General features: G+C 43.3%; 1 protein-coding gene across 2 annotated transcripts; it reads right to left on the minus strand.

Moving 5' to 3' along the window:
• Positions 1–2,458: 2,458 nt before the first annotated feature.
• Positions 2,459–12,236, minus strand: osr2 (odd-skipped related transciption factor 2). 2 transcript variants are annotated; one of them, XM_004915139.3, is made up of 4 exons: positions 11,892–12,236; positions 6,250–7,000; positions 4,141–4,240; positions 2,459–2,930 (listed from the first exon to the last, which is right to left on the minus strand). In XM_004915139.3, the coding sequence occupies exons 2-4, from the start codon at positions 6,903–6,905 to the stop codon at positions 2,871–2,873; spliced, it is 816 nt and encodes a 271-aa protein (XP_004915196.1). In that variant the 5' UTR covers positions 6,906–7,000; positions 11,892–12,236; the 3' UTR covers positions 2,459–2,870. The 2 variants fall into 2 exon arrangements, with proteins under 2 accessions (XP_004915196.1, XP_002934454.1); XM_002934408.3 differs by having other exon boundaries at positions 2,459–3,012.
• Positions 12,237–20,275: the final 8,039 nt, after the last annotated feature.

Consider the following 20,275-nt stretch of genomic DNA (forward strand, 5'->3'; position numbering starts at 1 on the left):
AGTCTCAGACAGTAGTGCAGAACATTAAAGAAAAACCAACCAGAGGGACATTGCTTTGTGGCAATTACATTAACGCATTAAAGCCAGTTAAAGTTTGTAATTAATATATATTGGAAAGTTGTTTAAAATGACATTTTCTTTCATTTTGCAAAAAAAAAAAAAGAGAAAAATGTAAATAATGAAATAAATGTGTAGCTCAGTAGATGGGAGCCAATACATGATCCTTACTGTGTGCTGGGATTCATTAGCCTGGGAGTGGGTCAGTAGGCAAGTTGTACAAGTTCCCTATGGCTCAGCATTTATTGCCCGCTGTCTGTAATTAACTGACTGCTTCAGAGTTCAATTGACTTTCCTATTCACACCCAGTGCTTTCCCACTGAGGGCTCCAATAATATGTTCTGGGCCCAATGAATTCCATTAATAATCCTCACACTGAGATTTTGTACAGTTAGACCGTGTCATTAGAAAACTGTCTATACCTAGATACACACAGTCATACACACACACAGTCATACAGACACATACAGTCATACACACACACATACAGTCATACACACACACACACAGTCATACAGACACACACATACAGTCATACAGACACACACACATAGTCATACAGACACACACATACACACACAGTCATACAGACACACACACACAGTCATACAGACACACACACATAGTCATACAGACACACACATACACACACAGTCATACACACACACACACACAGTCATACAGACACACACACATAGTCATACAGACACACACACACACACACACACACATACAGACACACACACACATACAGACACACACACACACAGTCATACAGACACACACACACACACATACAGACACACACACACACACACAGTCATACAGACACAGTCATACAGACACACACACATAGTCATACAGACACACACACACACACACACACACACATACAGACACACACACACACAGTCATACAGACACAGTCATACAGACACACACATACAGTCATACAGACATACACATACAGTCATACAGACACACACACATACACACACACACACACACACACATACAGACACACACACACACACAGTCATACAGACACAGTCATACAGACACACACACACACAGTCATACAGACACACACATACAGACACACTCATACAGACACACACATACAGTCATACAGACATACACATACAGTCATACAGACACACACACATACACACACACACACACACACATACAGACACAGTCATACAGACACACACATACAGACACACACATACAGACACACTCATACAGACACACTCATACAGTCATACAGACACCCCCCCCCCACACACACACACACATACAGTCATACGGACACACACACACACATACAGTCATACGGACACACACACACACACACACACAGACAGTCATACAGACACACATACAGTCATACAGACACACACAGTCATATGGGGACACACATACAGTCATACAGACACACACACACACACACACACAGTCATACGGGGACACACATACAGTCATACAGACATACACACATACACACACAGTCATACGGGGACACACGCACACATGCATACAGACACACACACACTCACATGCATACAGGCACACACACACACACACACATACAGAAAGACAGGGCTTCCATGGGGAATCATGGGGCCACATATTAATACGTTTACAGGTCCCTTGCCACCAGAAGGCCCCATTTATTGGTCCATTAGTCAGCTGGGCCCCCTGGGCAGAGAGCCCTGACAACAAGTACATTGGGTCACCATTGAAAAAAAAACAGCCAGTGCACATAGGGTTGCACCTCTGCTTCACCCGGGCCCCTGACTGAAGCAGTGTCGGACTGGCCCCCCAGGTACCAGGAAAACTCCCGTAGGGCCCAGGGGTCAGTGGGCCCTCCTGCTCCTGAGCATTTGGCCTGCTTCATGGCCATTCCCTATTTCTGAATGGGAACAAAGAGGAGAAATAGATGGAAGAATAGATGCTAGCATGTAAATAGACTAGGAGAATATAGAGGTTTTGCAAGGAAATGAGAAAAAAATAGTTTTGCTAGTGGGCCTATGGGCTAAGGTTTTCTGGTGGGTCCCTGGGGTCCCAGTCTGACACTGGACTGAAGTACCACCTGTACCTCCCTGATAGCAGCCCTACCTAGATTCCAGGACCAGACTGGCAATCTGTGGATTCTGGCAAATGCCAGAGGGGCCTTGGCTCTTGGCACTACTGGGCCCCTTGGGTTTGCACATTCCCTGCCCCTGATGGCTGCCCTGCATACACTCACTCTTGCTAAAGTGTCAGCTTCTGGTTACTTAAGGCAAATGCCAGTGTTTCCCAAACCAGACTGCAAGCTCTGTGGGCCAGGGGCCCAGGCGTATTTGTCCTATTTCAAATAAAATATTCACCAAACACCAAGAAAGAAGATAAAGGGCAATGCTGCAAAACAGATTTTCTTTTTTATTGTTTACAATACAGTATTAAGGCTGTATCCTTCCAACATCTGTACCATTGTGCACAATAATATTAATAATAAAAAAGTATAGCGCTATTTACATAGCTCTAAAATGAGCTGTTATCTGTACAGAGCACAACATCAGCCTTCACTCTGGAGCAGGCCAGCTTTTGTACTTTCCTACAAGTCCCAGCATCCCCTGGCAGCAGATGATGGGAGCTGTAGTTCTGGAGGGCCATCCTTGCAGAGATGCAGTCCATTCTAACAAGTCCTTGTGCTTTAGCAGTGATCCCCCACCCTAGTACTTGGGGAATGTGGGGGGGAAGAAGGAGGTGGGGCCCTGGGGTCCATCTCTAGAAGTCCTGTCTGGGGCTGTGGGTCAGACTGTGCCTCCTCAAATCGCAATTTCTCCGGAAAACTTTTCCGCACTGCTCACAACTGTAGGGCTTGATGTCTGTATGGGTAAGAAGGTGAGTTTTCAGATTACTTCTCTGATTAAAGGTTCTTCCACATGTGGGGCATTTGTGGGGTGATTCCTGTTCAGATTTGAAGCAAGCAAAGGATTAATCCTTCACATCGTCTCTCCTGCGTATCTAATGTGACTACAACACCAAACAGGGCTAACAGTCAGAAAGAGCAATGGAGGGTGCACGGGCCTGGTCAATAATAACTTAACAGGGAGCGCCCCCTATCTGCCAGAAGGTCTGAGGAAGCCTCCATTTATCTGATTGAAACGTTGGTTTGAGGTGAATCTGCATAGACGGTTTTGGGATTAGAGTGCTGGGCCAATGGATCCGAGAGTCCCCTTTGAGGTTATACAAAAATTAGTTAATTGGGCATATTATATTGCATAACCTCCGGACATCAGGGGTGTGCAACCTGTAGCCCTCCACTTCAGTTGATCTGATTACTCTATGGGGATGGAGGGATGTCAAAACAACAACTGGTGGGCCACAGGCTGGACAGTACTCACTGATATAAATGCATTTACATATATACTGTATATTTGGGGCCCCAGACCTCTAAATCATCACCTCCAAACTCCCATGATTGTTTATAACACTGGTATTTCTATAGGAAAACCTGGGGCTACAGATGTAGAAGCTGCCCTATGTGAACCCCTTGTGCAGAGCAATAATGGGGGTGCAGGGAAGGCATGCAATTCATGGCTAGGGGTAATTCATTATTTCATAATATCAGCCCTGAAGCACAACACTTGTTCACACTAGGGTCTGCCTCAATAGTGGGGACATTAGAGGAGCAGAATAACCTGTATGGGAGCCTGTGAGCCATTAGTGACCTGCAGCTTTCCTGCATCCACTGGAGGCACAATCGGTTTGTACTATACAAATGATCTCAAAGTTATATAACTATCCCTGATACTTGCCTTACTATACACACCATAAAGAAGATAAGTTCACACAGTGGAACAGTTCCCCCCACAAACAAAATGTGGGTTCCTTGTGCCTACTTGCACCCCCTAAAGGCAGTTCTAAATCACTATCTGAAATATTACATCTGCAAACCATGTATTTTAGGGGCTTCAGCCTGTGACTCTCCAACTGTTGTCCAACTATAACTCCCATAATCCCCAGTAACTGCGGGAGAGCATCAGGCCGAGGCCCCTTGGAATAGAGAGTGAGGTAGAAGAAGGTCCATCTCACCTGCATGTGTAAGGTTTTATGCACGGCCAGAGTTCTGGACTGACAGAATCCTTTGCCACACTCCTGACATTTGAATGGTTTCTCTTTGGAATGAATGTATCTGCAAATCAATAACAAGGTTGGGTTCAAACACTGTGAGCAAACACTGGGCCACATTATCGGTCCATAATCCCTTATCATCTCCATGCAGAGCCTCCCCCACCTCCCTTGCCTTGGACCCCCCTCCATTCCTGCTCATTCTGTGGATGGTTAACCAGAATTGCCCAATTGAAAACAGATCAGTGATGCTGATCAAAGCTTTGCGTGCCCTGTCTGGCCAATAGATTAGCCTGTAGGTGTGCGAGGGACAAACACAGAGCATTGTCCTACTCTAATCTATTAGTTTAACTACCTGCAGAACAATGACCTTGGGGTCTTCTCTTATCTACACACAGCTCCTGTACATACAGTCTCCATATTCAGGGTGGGCCCATGCCAATCTCCAATCGAGCATCAGCAGGAGCCACAGTTAACCCCCTTATGTGCAGCATAAACAGGAGCCATGCTTAACCCCAGATGTTCCACATAAACAAGCCATGCTAAATATGGTACAAGAAGAAAAGTCATTCTTTACTCCCAATGTGCATAGATGGAAGCCATTAGTATCTCCTCATGTGCCACATGAACAAGAGCAATGATTAACCCTTGATGTGCCACAAGAGCAATGATTAACCCTTGATGTGCCACATGAACAAGAGCAACTATTAACCCTTGATGTGCTGTATAAACAGGAGCCATGTGCAGAGCAGGTTTTATCATAGGGCAGAGAGGAGTTTTGCTTGGCTCCTCATTCTCATTCCAAGAAAGAAAGGTTCCATCAGAGATGTCCAACCTGCAGCCCCCCAGCTGTTGTTCAACTGCAACTCCTCATACCCCCCTTCAAAAGCCAATAACTGGGGGTGCTGCCAGCTGGACATCTTCACCATAGGTGTAGGCTGCGGAATTTGTGGGGCAAGAAACAGCTGGGGAACAGCAGGATAGACATCCCATATTTATGTAACCAGCCCTCGGCCCTCCAGCATTTCCAGCCCCCCCCCTCCAACTTTATCCCTGACCTTACTTAACCCATGATGTGCCACAGAGGCTGTAAATTGTGAAATCTGCTATGTCCCAGGGTCGTTGGGCCGATAGATTTACCATGCACTGTGAGTGGAAAGACTATAAAAACAAGCCGCAATTTTATTTATAGCACTGGGGCAGCGGAATGATTTATTTTTATATGAGAGGAAAGGCTTTGCTGCTATGTACAGGCAGGCTGGAAGGTGAATTTTCCGAGAGATTTAGGGGCTGCTGAGAAGGACTCTCCCTGTTGCTAAATAATATCCTATTTTCTGGTTGCTAAACCCACACTAACGACTTTGAAAATAACGTTACATATCCTATAATATTTATAGTGTTCAGAATGTGTAACCCTGGGGTCTGCCTACAGGTCCACATACAGTAGTATACAGACAGACTACCCCCCCCCCCCCACATACATGTAAATGGTACAGGCTATACCTTTGTATTTACAGTTGGACGGAATAATCCACTGGGATGAGGGGGAAACATTTATAAGATTAACCAGCAAGTCCAGCTGACTACTAACCCCTTAATGTTCCACTATGGGAGGGTTATAAGTGCATACTAGTACAATGCATTCCTCCGATTATTTCTATTTTGCTGTATTTACAAACAACCCCCCAGCTCAGAGATGTGTCCCTGTACAAGTAGGACATTTCGGCACCCCTTGGACTTAATTAACAATAATTAAAATAACGTCCCCAATAATGCAAGGGTGGTGGGCAATGGCTCCAGTTCATGCTGTACATTGCCCCACCAGCCCATGGCTGCCTTGGGCTCAGTAATTAGTTTAGCACTGCTCTGACTTACATAATAGGATAGTGGTGCCCTGGTGTGTCTCCAAATTAAATAAAGACCTCCTAGCCACCCCTTCCTAATTAATAGACAATTGCACATATGGATACACAAAGGAATTAGCCGGGGCCAATAAACACATGATTATGCAGTAGAAAAGGTAGCCCAACATATGGCCATAGTGGCCCAGACAGAGCATGCAGGGAGTCTTACCTGTGGTCTCTCAGGTGGTCCTGTCTTCTGAAAGCTTTGTGGCAAATGTCGCATGTGTATGGCCTCTCGTCCGTGTGCGTTCTCTCATGGATGAGCAAGTTGTAGGATTTGGTAAAATGCCTTCCGCAGAACTTGCAGATAAATTCTTTTTTAGTCTTGGAGGGCAGCCTGCCCCGGGAAGGCTTTCGGTCAGGGGAGAGCTTGCTGATCTCGGAGATGGGGCTCCCAAGCCCAGGGCTCAGCTTGGACAAGTCGCCTATTTTAGGTGGGTCTTCCTGGGTCGCGGCAATAGCTAAATTGGCAAAGTCAAAGCGGGGCCGGTCCTTGTGCAAAGCTGGTATTACATGGGCAATGGCTCCTTGTTTGGGGTGAAAAAGATGAGTGGCAAAGGGTAAAGCGGGGAAAGAAAACCTGGCATCCATTAAGCCTTGGGCCGCCGCCATCTCAGTGATGGTAGACCGGGTGATGCCATGCATATTGGGGTATCCCAGGGTCCAGTGGTTCATATGCATGGTCTGCACCGCACTCAGGCCATAAAGTCCCTGCAGGTGGTCAACGGCCGCCGGGAAAGTGTTCACTGCCTGCAGGAAGGAGTAGTTGGTGAGCTGCAGAGATGGGTGTAAGGGGATTGGGGCTGGAAGCGCTTTGCTGCCCATTGTCCCAGAGGGATGGAGGTCGCAGCACCCAGCAGCACCTATCTCTCTTCTGACGCAGATCCACTGGCAACTCCCCAGTCACGGGCAGCCAATCCCTAGGGAAAGGGGACAAGAGAGAAGGGCATCATTGGCAAGCTGAATGGACCTGAAGGCACTGGCATCAGAGGGATATCTTCCCAAGAACGTCGGTCTGTATTTCAAGGACACGACCCAGAAAAGTCTGAGAGCAAAAGAGTTTCAGGCGCTTATAAATATATATATATATATTCCCGGCAGGGCCAGGCATAAGCTCCTGGGGCCAGTTAGCCAATATAATGAGTATGCCTGGCAGTGCTGTGCCCAATGTTCTCAAGGCTTTTAGTTTTTTGGGGGCGGCTGGAAGTAACCCTCTATTTCACTTTCTGGGGGTACTAAATGTTTTCATTAACCCTTCTCCTGCCAACTGAGCCTGAGGGGTTAATTTAGGCCCTGAATTTGGGGGTGTGAAGGCCAATCACCTTCGGGTTCCTAACAACTCTTTCATCAATATGAGGATATAAAAGCAACACCTTCCCGGCTCTGCAGGTTCTAAACAAATACACTGTACACCCATATCTATTCCAGATGGTCACAGAGTAGAAAGCCACCCAGAAGGGCCCCTCACTGATCTGCACTCCATAGGGCGCCGACCCCACAGCTCCTCAGGCTGATTGGCCCACATCCCCCCATAGACACCTACAGGCACTTTTGTAACTGTTTCCCTCAGGGATACAAAGTAGCGAGGGTAATTGTACTGTGTAGTTATCTCAGTGCTACCCCAGTAATGCGACTTATCTACCCTATAGTCATACAGTGTACCTACCCCAGTAATACAATGTACCTACCCCAGTGATACAATGTACCCACCCCAGTGATACAATGTACCCACCCCAGTGATACAATGTACCTACCCCAGTGATATACCCACCCCCGCAATAATACAATTTGCCTTGATAACATGATAACTGATAACATGTTCCTACTTAATCACACAATGTACCCACCCCAGTGATATAATGTATCTTTCCCAGTGATATGATATACTTACCCAGTGACACAATGTACCCCCACCCCAGAGATACAGCGTTACTACTGCCAGTGACCTTAGAAACAAGTTTACAGCCCCAGAACCCAGGGGCCCATGGCAGGGTCTCCAATATCTGCACTTCCATTTCATTTCAATGCAGCCTGTGCCCCAATAACCCCCCCATGGGCACAGGGGCTCACTGCCTGAGTGGGACACACGGAGTAACACAAACTGCTCAGCTGTGTGTCAGTCGGGGAGAACAAATCCGAGGAATTATTATTAGGATTCTATAAACCACATTACTCTCCCTTGTGGCAGTTATGAATTGGGGCCAATGGATATTTGCATTTATAGTTCTCTAGCCCCGGGCACAATTACTATGGCAGCTGTAATGTCTCTGGTATAAATAACTCGGTGTGAGCCTCCCACCCAGCAGCCCGGGGCACCCACTCTCATTTGTATCGCAGTAACGTGTTTCCTGGGTGCTGTAAGGTGCCAGGGTTATTTCGCACCTAAGAGTGGGGGAACGGGCGCCAATTCTCTAATATAAACCATCAGGGGCCTGAATATACAATAATAACCCCAACCCACATACACACACACATACACACATACACACACACACATACACACACATACACACACACACACTCCCTGGTGAAAATACAGGACTCCCTAAATTATGTGATGCCCCAGAAACGCTAACCGGGGATTAAAAGAGAGTCAGCCCATTAGTTCAGTCAACCTTGGCAGCCCTTTCCCTCACCGACCTACCTAGAGGCTACTAGCCACTTGCCATGCCACATATTAACTAAAGGCTACTAGCCACGTCCCATGCCACATATTGGCACCTTACTACCAAGAATTGGGCATGCACTCGGTACACAACTCACTGCAGCCCTGGCACAGAAGGGGACAGAAGACTGAACGAAATACATACAGAATGCACTGCCCTTACTCACAATGTAGGCTCCTCACTGACATAATACACAGACCACAACCCACACTAAGATAATGTAAGGCTGAACTTACATATATATATATTCAAAATACACTGCACATCAACACACTAACATAATACACAAGGTAGGCACACAAAACAACACAGACTGTACACCATATACACAAAACAACACTGCTCTGGCATAATATCCAGCCTTTATACTTCATTCCAAAATACAGTTAGAAGCTCACAATACACTTGCTGTGCACCACAATACTATCAATATACAAGGTATATACAAAAATACAATAGGCAGGTTGTATGCAAATCCCTAGCACAATTACCTGTACATAAGAACCCCACAATACACATAAACCACTAGAATAATAAGCTGTGCACCACTGCTGCTACAAGAACCCACAGAAATACAAAGCATGGACTTAACTTCTCTAATACAATTTATAGACAAAAGCTTTTAACTATATTTTACCTTTATTAGCTTTAATTATTAATATTATAAATTCGTATTAAACCAATAAAGTTGACCAGTTTGCCTAAAAATATTTCAAAAATGTTCCTAAAATCCCGCGATTTTAAATTGCATTAAGCCCAAACATCACCAAGAATACTGCTATTATTACATTCTTATTTTTACAGATTTGTGCGTATTTTCTTCTTCTGTTATTGTTTAAACGGCCGTTTAAACGTCTTATAGCAAATTTAAAAATACAAATAACCAATGCCAAATAAATGCAATTCTAGTTTGAATCCTGATTTACTATGAATATTGGATTAGCAATTAGTATCGAGTCTGTCTCCAAAAACAAATAAAACAGCAATTCATTGTGCAGTCGGCCGTTACCTATCTAGATAAAGTTAATGTACAAGTATAGTACACACACAATAAATACAGACAATTACGAAATCAACAATTGAAACGTAGTAAAGCCAACACAAAATATTTTTTCCCTGCCAAAGTGTGTTCCATTTATTTTCATTTTACCAGTTACAGCTGGCGTAATTACAAATGGCACTAATTTGCTTTAGACTTAAGGGACACTTTTCCTTATTAATATTTTAAAATACATTTGCATTAAATTCCTAATTTTCTGCCCCTTTCCTTATTTATTTTATAGGCAATTTTCAAGAGTAGTCTCTACATGAAAGCTAGTATTTATTGGCAAGGAAAACACTGTCTATAATGGGGAGGAGAAGCAAGTTAAAAATGAAATCGTTATAATGGGGTTTCTTAGAGCAGACAGGTTGGTTGGTGAAGGTGTCATGGGGCTAAAAGTTGTGTCTGGCACCCAGGAGGTTAAGTGGCACATGTATGAAAAGTCTAAATGTGTCTCCTTTCTATAAATATATAGGTGTAGAGAAGATGTTGTTTGCACTGTACAGGCTCCTTAGATCAACAAGAGTCCCAGGTTAATTGAATTAGCATGAATAAGCAATGTCTGCTCATCCCCATTCGCTTCTTTTATCTGCCACTTGCTCCTAATATACAGTCATGCACTAACACTTAATATTGTGTGTCTATATATATATATATATACCCTGACGAAGGTTCCAGTAAAGAACCGAAACGTAGGACAATAAACCTCACCTAGTTGCATTCAACCATATTGTCTGTGATACATCCTTGTGAGAATCCTGTGAGTGCCGACATTCATTCACTTATATATATATATATATATATATATATATATATATATATATATATATATATATATATATATATATATATATATATATGTATATTATATATATGTATATTATTTTGCATGAGATACTTTTCGCTGCTTTATGGCATCTCACGTCTTTACCACTTTCGCCCCCTCAGTAGCTGAGACCTGACCCTGCAGCGACTAAACTGCTTCTCTTGCAGCGACTAAACTGCTTCTCTTGCAGCGACTAAACTGCTTCTCTTGCAGCGACTAAACTGCTTCTCCTGCAGCGACTAAACTGCTTCTCCTGCAGCGACTAAACTGCTTCTCCTGCAGCGACTAAACTGCTTCTCTTGCAGCGACTAAACGGCTTCTCATACAAAGACTAAACTGCTTCTCATACAACAACTAAACTGCATCTCCTGCAGCGACTAAACAAGCCAGTGCCTCCCCAGCACCTCAATAAGCCCCACAAGTCAATACGGAGAGGCAGGGTATGGATACCCCTGTGAGGCAATGGTGGGCTCCGATTTCCGTAGCATCTGGGGGTCTAGCAAAGCCGGGTATTCATGTTTAGCGACTCACTCGCATGCAACTAAGCCGGCTGCTTTCTGTGCATTTTCTACTGTATTTTGCAGAATTCTCTCTAATAAGTCTATTATTACACCCTATGCCATGTTCCCTCACAGACACAAACTGACCGGCACATACACTGCACATTCGCCTGGACTTGCACACACACTAACACACACACACACACACTAACACACACACACACACACACACACACTAACACACACACACACACATACACTAACATACACACACACAAACACTAACATACACACACACTAACATACACACACACAAACACTAACATACACACACACTAACATACACACACACAAACACTAACATACACACACACTAACATACACACACACAAACACTAACATACACACACACTAACATACACATAGTTAAACACTCTAACGCACACACACTTACAAGCCTACAAATACACTCAGAGACACACACACACACACACACACACACACACACAGGAACACACATTCCCTCTTACCCGGATACACAAAGGTACACTATAACACACACACAAGCACCTACTGTTGCACACACACACGGTACAGATACACCTTTACACACACATTTACACCCTGGTCTCTCTGACACATACACAGGTACATTGTACACAAATATACACTTACTATTGTGCACCATAGACAAACACACACACTCTCATGCAGAGACTGAAAGCAAAGCTCCCTTGCAGAGGTGCCATTGGGAAGGAAGGCTGTAGAGGTACCTACCTACAGGAGGCTGATACCCAGGAGACGTGTTTAGTCCAATATGTCCACAACAGACCACCAATTTCTCTGCCTTTTCATTAGTTCCAAGCAATGGGCCCACCATGGAGAGTCAGAAAAGCTTCCATTCTCTTGGGCCAGTGGAAGGATTCATGCCGGTCGGTAGGTCGGGCTGAGTGGGTGCTGAGTGGGTGCAGGGGGAGCTTTACTGTAACAGTGAGAGATCAGTCCTGGGGTTACAGCTCTGTCCCTTTGGCTCTCACTTTCCCCTTTCCCTCTCTGCTGCTTCTCCCCTTACAAAGTTTAGTGCAACTCTGAGGGCAGCCTCTGAGATCCATCACATTTCAGCTCTCTGTGCCTTGGACTTTTAGCCACGCCTCCCCCTTGCCGCCCCTCCCACTCATGGGAACGTTCTACAGTTGCCTCTCGCTGTGGCCCCGCCCCCTCTCGCTGCGCCCTCTCTTCCCTGCGCTGAGTGTTTACTTGTGTTTGGATAGCAACTGAGTTTTAAAGGGGAAATTCTGCTTTCCGCACTACTCAACCTAAAGTGCCCTTTGCCTTTAGAAATCCACCTCCATAGTTTCTATATATACATAAAAGTCACATCTTTATACCACTAATATTTCCTGGGAGAAGCTATTTATACTTAAACGTAGAATAGACTTCATTTAGCCATGGGAGGCGGGAAGATGTGGAAATGCTTAGTCGGAATTATTATTTCAAAAAGTTTTCTTCATATTTTTGTAACAAGTCAAGCAACACTGCCCTTTTTTAATGAACATTTAATGAGACTAATTACAGAATAACTTTTGTTGTTGTTGCTAATCCTTGTTCAGTGGGTGTCCGTGTGTGTATCACACATAAGTGAATATAGCTGATTAAATGCAGAATTTCCCCTAGGAATGATCTCTTACATATCATTTATAAGGGGGTGTGGGAGCCCAGGGGTTTTTTAGAGACTGCACTTGTGCATAATCCCCACTAACATCATTAATCAGCATCTAACAGTTACATATGAGCTCTTAATAGAGAGTCGAAAAGTGATAAAACTGGTTAATGTCGTTCCCCAGATAATGCAATTAAATATATCATATTCTAACCAATGTAACCGCATCAAACTCGCACAGTAAAACCATATGTTTCCCCAGGATTCCTCAGCTTCTTGCATCTATGTCTGCAGCAGGTCAATTACTCTCTATAGATTTCAACAAAATTGTAATGTGTTCGCCTTTCCAACAATTACTGTGAAATTATAATGTGCATGTAATATAGTTGCACATTTTTCCCTAACCATGTAGAGATGTAGGAAACTGGAAAACGCTGTCGCAGAGTAACACAGCGACAAACACGCCACGCAGGTAAATATTTCGTATTATTACATATTGTATTTTGTTACAGACTTATAATTATGTACATGCTAACACACATACAGAATAATGGGTTCATGCATTTTTTATGGTTTTAGGAATCGAGATTTCATAGGAAATATTTGTAAATTGGATTATTTTCCAACAAAAACCACGAACATTGTTAATAAGGAGGCTACCAAACGAAGTTTTAAAAAACGCTATTGTTTTTTTATACTGGGTACATGTAATTTCCATTGGGCGTTTTTAATTATTGGCATTTTATTTCAATAATTTATTTTCCGCAAAATCTGCAGTAATGTTATAGTATATATTGGTGCAACCGTGTTGTGGCACAGAGATACTAAAAAATACACATTTGATTTAATGTAAACTGTGATTTGTAGGGGGACAATTGTGTTAGCCTTCTAATTTCTGTAAGGACTTGTTAGTGTAGTGTGAGAACTAATACGATGTATGTCCTCTGGGCTGGCAGAAAGGACTTTAATAACAGATCTCCAAATACAGATCAGCACCCAGAAATACAGTGGGGTTTAGCAAAGGATGGGGACAATTCCAGGGCACCCATTTTGCACATAATATTCATTGAACAGAGAATACTGCTTATATTGTGTTATCTGTGCGATGAAATCGCTTCTATAGATACATGCTCAGCTTATTAACCCGGGGGTATAGATCTCAGCTCAACATATTTCTTTACTTCTTTGCAGCAGCCTTATTTTCTAATTTGGCTGCACAGATTGGTATCCAGAGCCAAGTACCCCAGATACATTCCCCCCGGTTATATATAGTTATATGCAACTGTAAATGTGTGGGCGGCGTGTAAACACTTACAGAGGGTATATACATTGCAGAAAAAAATGTCATCGGTCCCAAATATTTGTGAAAAAGAATATGGTTATTTTATTCGAAACGTTATACATTTTGATGTAAAGATAAATTATTTTTTCAGAAATAATTTATCAGAAAAATATGTGTGTGTTCATATTAACTCTCTGGCTGCCGTTGCAGGGCAGGCTGGACTCGTTTCTAGCTCTGTTGCATTTCCTATTACATAATGTACAAGAATGTGCGTTCTCTCAGTAATTTAATCGGATGATTCTTCATAACCACAAGCCATATTAATTAAATGTTCCTTTTTCCTACAGCGACACTCAGCTATGAATGCAGCAGTTATAGTTTATGTCTATTCTCTAGTCTGGTGCTGCAGCGCTGAGTGGGACTGACTGGCCGCACCGTTGGCAGAGAGGGGGAATAGGAAGAGAATGAGAGAGGAAGAAGAGAAGCTGAGCTTGGAGATTTCATTAGGTTTCAAACTCAGCGATTAAACAAACGAATAATCAGACGAAACTGCAGGTGAAATTCTACAAACTGGGCTCGTACGATTCTCCCTTTATTGAATGGCAAATGAGAATGTTGCTTGCGAGTTTTCTTGCGTGGGAATGAGGGGTGGGATGGGGGTAAAGAGGAGGAGAAATGGATGGGGTAGGGGGTTCTCGCAGGGGTTACAAGGTCCAAGTGTCTGAAACCGACTTTTTTTATATTCGATTTAACCCCCAAACAGACCTATCTGAAATTGCACAGGGAGTGGGTTATAACAGTGAAGAAAAGAAGATATTTATCTGTTATACAGGGTGTGAATAGTTACAGTGGGTAGGGGCAAGCTATATGTTAAATAGGGATAATTCCACTCAATCTCTGCGCCCCAGCGCTCCATATATAGCAATATACTCCCAGCTATGGAACTGCTACCTATATATAGCGCTGCAATGTGTGTATGTATAGAGATATAGCTATAGATGTGTGTGTGTATATATAGAGATATAGATATAGATATAGATGTGTGTGTATGTATATATAGAGATATAGATGTGTGTATATGTATATATAGAGATATAGATATAGATGTGTGTGTATGTATATATATAGATATATAGATATAGATGTGTGTGTATGTATATATAGAGATATAGATATAGATGTGTGTGTATGTATGTATAGAGATATAGCTATAGATGTGTGTGTGTGTATATATATAGAAATATAGATATAGATGTGTGTATGTATATATAGAGAGATATAGATATAGATGTGTGTGTATGTATATATAGAGAGATATAGATGTGTGTGTAGTGTATATACATCACTGTACATAAGGTTCTACCAGCGCAGGGTCAGGATATTCAGTCCCATATATAGTCCTATAGCTACTGTGCTATAAAAAAGATGTGGGATGTGGGTCACTGAGTGAGTGAGTGAGTGTGAGGGATTGTGTGCTGTTCTGCTTAATTGACTGTATATATATGAGTATGAGTGTGAGTGTGCTTGTGTGTGTGTTTGTGTACCTGAATGGAATAACTTTATGTGTGTGTCTCTGTATATCTGTGTGTCTCTGTATATCTGTGTGTGTCTCTGTATATCTGTGTGTCTCTGTATATCTGTGTGTGTCTCTGTGTATCTGTGTGTCTCTGTATATCTGTGTGTCTCTGTATATCTGTGTGTCTCTGTATATCTGTGTGTCTCTGTATATCTGTGTGTGTCTCTGAATATCTGTGTGTCTCTGTATATCTGTGTGTCTCTGTATATCTGTGTGTCTCTGTATATCTGTGTGTGTCTCTGTATATCTGTGTGTCTCTGTATATCTGTGTGTGTCTCTGTATATCTGTGTGTCTCTGTATATCTGTGTGTGTCTCTGTGTATCTGTGTGTGTCTCTGTGTATCTGTGTGTGTCTCTGTATATCTGTGTGTCTCTGTGTATCTGTGTGTGTCTCTGTATATCTGTGTGTCTCTGTGTATCTGTGTGTCTCTGTGTATCTGTGTGTGTCTCTGTGTATCTGTGTGTGTCTCTGTGTATCTGTGTGTGTCTCTGTATATCTGTGTGTCTCTGTGTATCTGTGTGTGTCTCTGTATATCTGTGTGTCTCTGTATATCTGTGTGTCTCTGTATATCTGTGTGTCTCTGTGTATCTGTGTGTGTCTCTGTGTATCTGTGTGTGTCTCTGTATATCTGTGTGTCTCTGTATATCTGTGTGTCTCTGTATATCTGTGTGTCTCTGTGTATCTGTGTGTGTCTCTGTGTATCTGTGTGTGTCTCTGTGTATCTGTGTGTGTCTCTGTATATCTGTGTGTCTCTGTATATCTGAGTGTGTCTCTGTGTATCTGTGTGTGTCTCTGTGTATCTGTGTGTGTCTCTGTATATCTGTGTGTCTCTGTATATCTGAGTGTGTCTCTGTATATCTGTGTGTCTCTGTATATCTGTGTGTCTCTGTATATCTGTGTGTCTCTGTATATCTGTGTGTCTCTGTGTATCTGTGTGTGTCTCTGTATATCTGTGTGTCTCTGTATATCTGTGTGTCTCTGTATATCTGTGTGTCTCTGTATATCTGTGTGTCTCTGTATATCTGTGTGTCTCTGTGTATCTGTGTGTGTCTCTGTGTATCTGTGTGTGTCTCTGTATATCTGTGTGTCTCTGTGTATCTGTGTGTCTCTGTGTATCTGTGTGTGTCTCTGTGTATCTGTGTGTGTCTCTGTATATCTGTGTGTCTCTGTATATCTGTGTGTCTCTGTGTATCTGTGTGTGTCTCTGTGTATCTGTGTGTGTCTCTGTATATCTGTGTGTCTCTGTATATCTGTGTGTCTCTGTATATCTGTGTGTCTCTGTGTATCTGTGTGTGTCTCTGTATATCTGTGTGTCTCTGTATATCTGTGTGTGTCTCTGTATATCTGTGTGTCTCTGTGTATCTGTGTGTGTCTCTGTATATCTGTGTGTCTCTGTATATCTGTGTGTGTCTCTGTGTATCTGTGTGTGTCTCTGTATATCTGTGTGTCTCTGTGTATCTGTGTGTGTCTCTGTATATCTGTGTGTGTCTCTGTGTATCTGTGTGTCTCTGTATATCTGTGTGTCTCTGTGTATCTGTGTGTGTCTCTGTATATCTGTGTGTGTCTCTGTATATCTGTGTGTCTCTGTATATCTGTGTGTGTGTCTCTGTATATCTGTGTGTATCTGTGTGTGTCTCTGTATATCTGTGTGTCTCTGTATATCTGTGTGTGTCTCTGTATATCTGTGTGTATCTGTGTGTGTCTCTGTATATCTGTGTGTCTCTGTATATCTGTGTGTGTCTCTGTATATCTGTGTGTGTCTCTGTATATCTGTGTGTATCTGTGTGTGTCTCTGTATATCTGTGTGTGTCTCTGTATATCTGTGTGTCTCTGTATATCTGTGTGTCTCTGTATATCTGTGTGTGTCTCTGTATATCTGTGTGTGTCTCTGTATATCTGTGTGTCTCTGTATATCTGTGTGTCTCTGTATATCTGTGTGTCTCTGTATATCTGTGTGTGTCTCTGTATATCTGTGTGTCTCTGTATACATGTGTGTGTCTCTGTGTATCTGTGTGTCTCTGTATATCTGTGTGTCTCTGTGTATCTGTGTGTCTCTGTATATCTGTGTGTGTCTCTGTATATCTGTGTGTCTCTGTATATACCTGTGTGTGTCTCTGTATACCTGTGTGTGTCTCTGTATATCTGTGTGTGTCTCTGTATATCTGTGTGTGTCTCTGTATATCTGTGTGTGTCTCTGTATATCTGTGTGTCTCTGTATATCTGTGTGTGTCTCTGTATATCTGTGCGTCTCTGTGTATCTGTGTGTGTCTCTGTATATCTGTGTGTCTCTGTATATCAGTGTGTATATGCATACTGTATCATGGAATATTTAGGTGCAATAGTATTACACACACAAATCACACACTGCACACATCCAGCCTTAATATGCAGCTTACATACCCCAATAGCAGAATGTGGCGCAGCCCGCACAGAATACACTGCGCTTCCCTGTTTATCCAAAGAATAAAAGGCCCAGATACACTAGCCAGTAGTTGACATTTCCAAGGCATAAATGTAATGTTCATTAAAGATCCAAAATACTGAATGAAATTCAATGATTTTTTTTATCTGCCCATATTTCCATTGCTAATATAGTAAATCAGGAGAGCTAATTATAACTGGAATTTAAAACAGCAGATATTGCATTTCACTAAGCATACCAACAGTCACTCACCATAGCACAGCACCCACAACTATATATACGTATATATCTCCCATTTTTATAGAATGCAAACTCTAAACTGGTTTTCTGTTTTGGTGTTGATTATACCAAAAAAACGTTTTTAAGTGTAATACATAGAGTAATAATATGGATTTTGGAAGTAATTTCCTGCCTAAGAAATATTCACATCTTAACTTACAGAGGTTTGGGAGTTGTTATCCCAGGGATAATAAACAGAATTGGAAGTTCTAAAGAAGTGGCGAGTGATATTCTGTAGCTCATTCCCCAGCACATTCCCCTGCTCATCCCCCTACTCATTCCCCAGCACATTCCCCTGCTCATCCCCCTACTCATTCCCCAGCACATTCCCCTGCTGATCCCCCTACTCATTCCCCAGCACATTCCCCTTCTCATCCCCCTACTCATTCCCCAGCACATTCCCCTGCTCATCCCCCTACTCATTCCCCAGCACATTCCCCTACTCATTCTCCTACTCATTCCCCTACTCATTCCCCTGCTCATTCCCCTGCTCATTCCCCTACACATTCCCTACTCATTCCCCTACTCATTCCCCTACACATTCCCTACTCATTCCCCTACTCATTCCCCAGCACATTCCCCTTCTCATCCCCCTACTCATTCCCCAGCACATTCCCCTGCTCATCCCCCTACTCATTCCCCAGCACATTCCCCTGCTCATCCCCCTACTCATTCCCCAGCACATTCCCCTACTCATTCTCCTACTCATTCCCCAGCTCATTCCCCTACTCATTCCCCTGCTCATTCCCCTGCTCATTCCCCTACACATTCCCTACTCATTCCCCTACTCATTCCCCTACACATTCCCCTACTCATTCCCCTACTCATTCCCCAGCACATCCCCCAGCTCACCCCTCACACTCTCTGCCTGGGACTCACAGCAGGTACTGCCCCAGGGGAACATATTAAAGCCAGATCATAGATAGACACATAGACAGAACGTTAGATAGATATATCCATGATAACTGAATATATAGGTAAAGAAATGATAGATAATAGAAATATCATGATATACCATATTAGCAATGGACATTTGGGCAGATAAAACATCTTAGTGATATAGATATAAAGACTGAAATATATAGGAAGATATAAATGGATATAAATAGAAAGATATTTAGCTAGATAGATGATTCAATTAAAATAAAGAAAAATACCTTCTTATTAGGAACTAACACCGCGCAACCCTGTGTTACCGACAATTAAATCTTTCTTTCCACAAGACAGGAGCAACAATGTATAAACATAGTAATATATCCCAATGTGTCAAAATTCTAATTGCAGAACAGAATATCTCAATATAAGAATGTATCAGAGTATCGTTATATAAATGTATCAATAAAAGAATGTATCAGTATATCAATATATGAATCAATGCGCCAGTTCTCAGGTGTCCTCTGGTCTCTGTGAGTTGCAGGCTGAGCCCATAGGGTAGCTCTGTGAGGAGAGGCTGCAGGGGCTGGAGAGGGTGCAGGGACAGAGGAGAGGGTGCAGGGGCTGGGGAGAGGGTGCAGGGGCAATAGAGAGGGTGCAAGGGCAGAGGAGAGGGTGCAGGGACAGAGGAGAGGGTGCAGGGGCTGGGGAGAGGGTGCAGGGGCAATCGAGAGGGTGCAAGGGCAGAGGAGAGGGTGCAGGGGCAATAGAGAGGGTGCAAGGGCAGAGGAGAGGGTGCAGGGGCAATAGAGAGGGTGCAAGGGCAGAGGAGAGGGTGCAGGGGCAATAGAGAGGGTGCAAGGGCAGAGGAGAGGGTGCAGGGCAATAGAGAGGGTGCAAGGGCAGAGGAGAGGGTGCAGGGGCAATAGAGAGGGTGCAAGGGCAGAGGAGAGGGTGCAGGGGCAATAGAGAGGGTGCAAGGGCAGAGGAGAGGGTGCAGGGGCAATAGAGGGGGTGCAAGGGCAGAGGAGAGGGTGCAGGGGAAATAGAGAGGGTGCAAGGGCAGAG

The sequence above is a fragment of the Xenopus tropicalis genome, chromosome 6 (assembly GCF_000004195.4).
Source record: "Xenopus tropicalis strain Nigerian chromosome 6, UCB_Xtro_10.0, whole genome shotgun sequence".
NCBI lineage: Eukaryota > Metazoa > Chordata > Amphibia > Anura > Pipidae > Xenopus > Xenopus tropicalis.

Bases quoted from the DNA above. Each gene is read 5' to 3' on its own strand.
- osr2 (XM_002934408.3), bottom strand. From the start codon at position 6,905: ATGGGCAGCAAAGCGCTTCCAGCCCCAATCCCCTTACACCCATCTCTG. The intron at 4,241-6,249 runs GTAAGACTCCCT...ATTGATTTGCAG, and splicing joins GACCACCTGAGAGACCACAG to ATACATTCATTCCAAAGAGA. The intron at 3,013-4,140 runs GTGAGATGGACC...AAATCTGAACAG, and splicing joins ATAAAACCTTACACATGCAG to GAATCACCCCACAAATGCCC.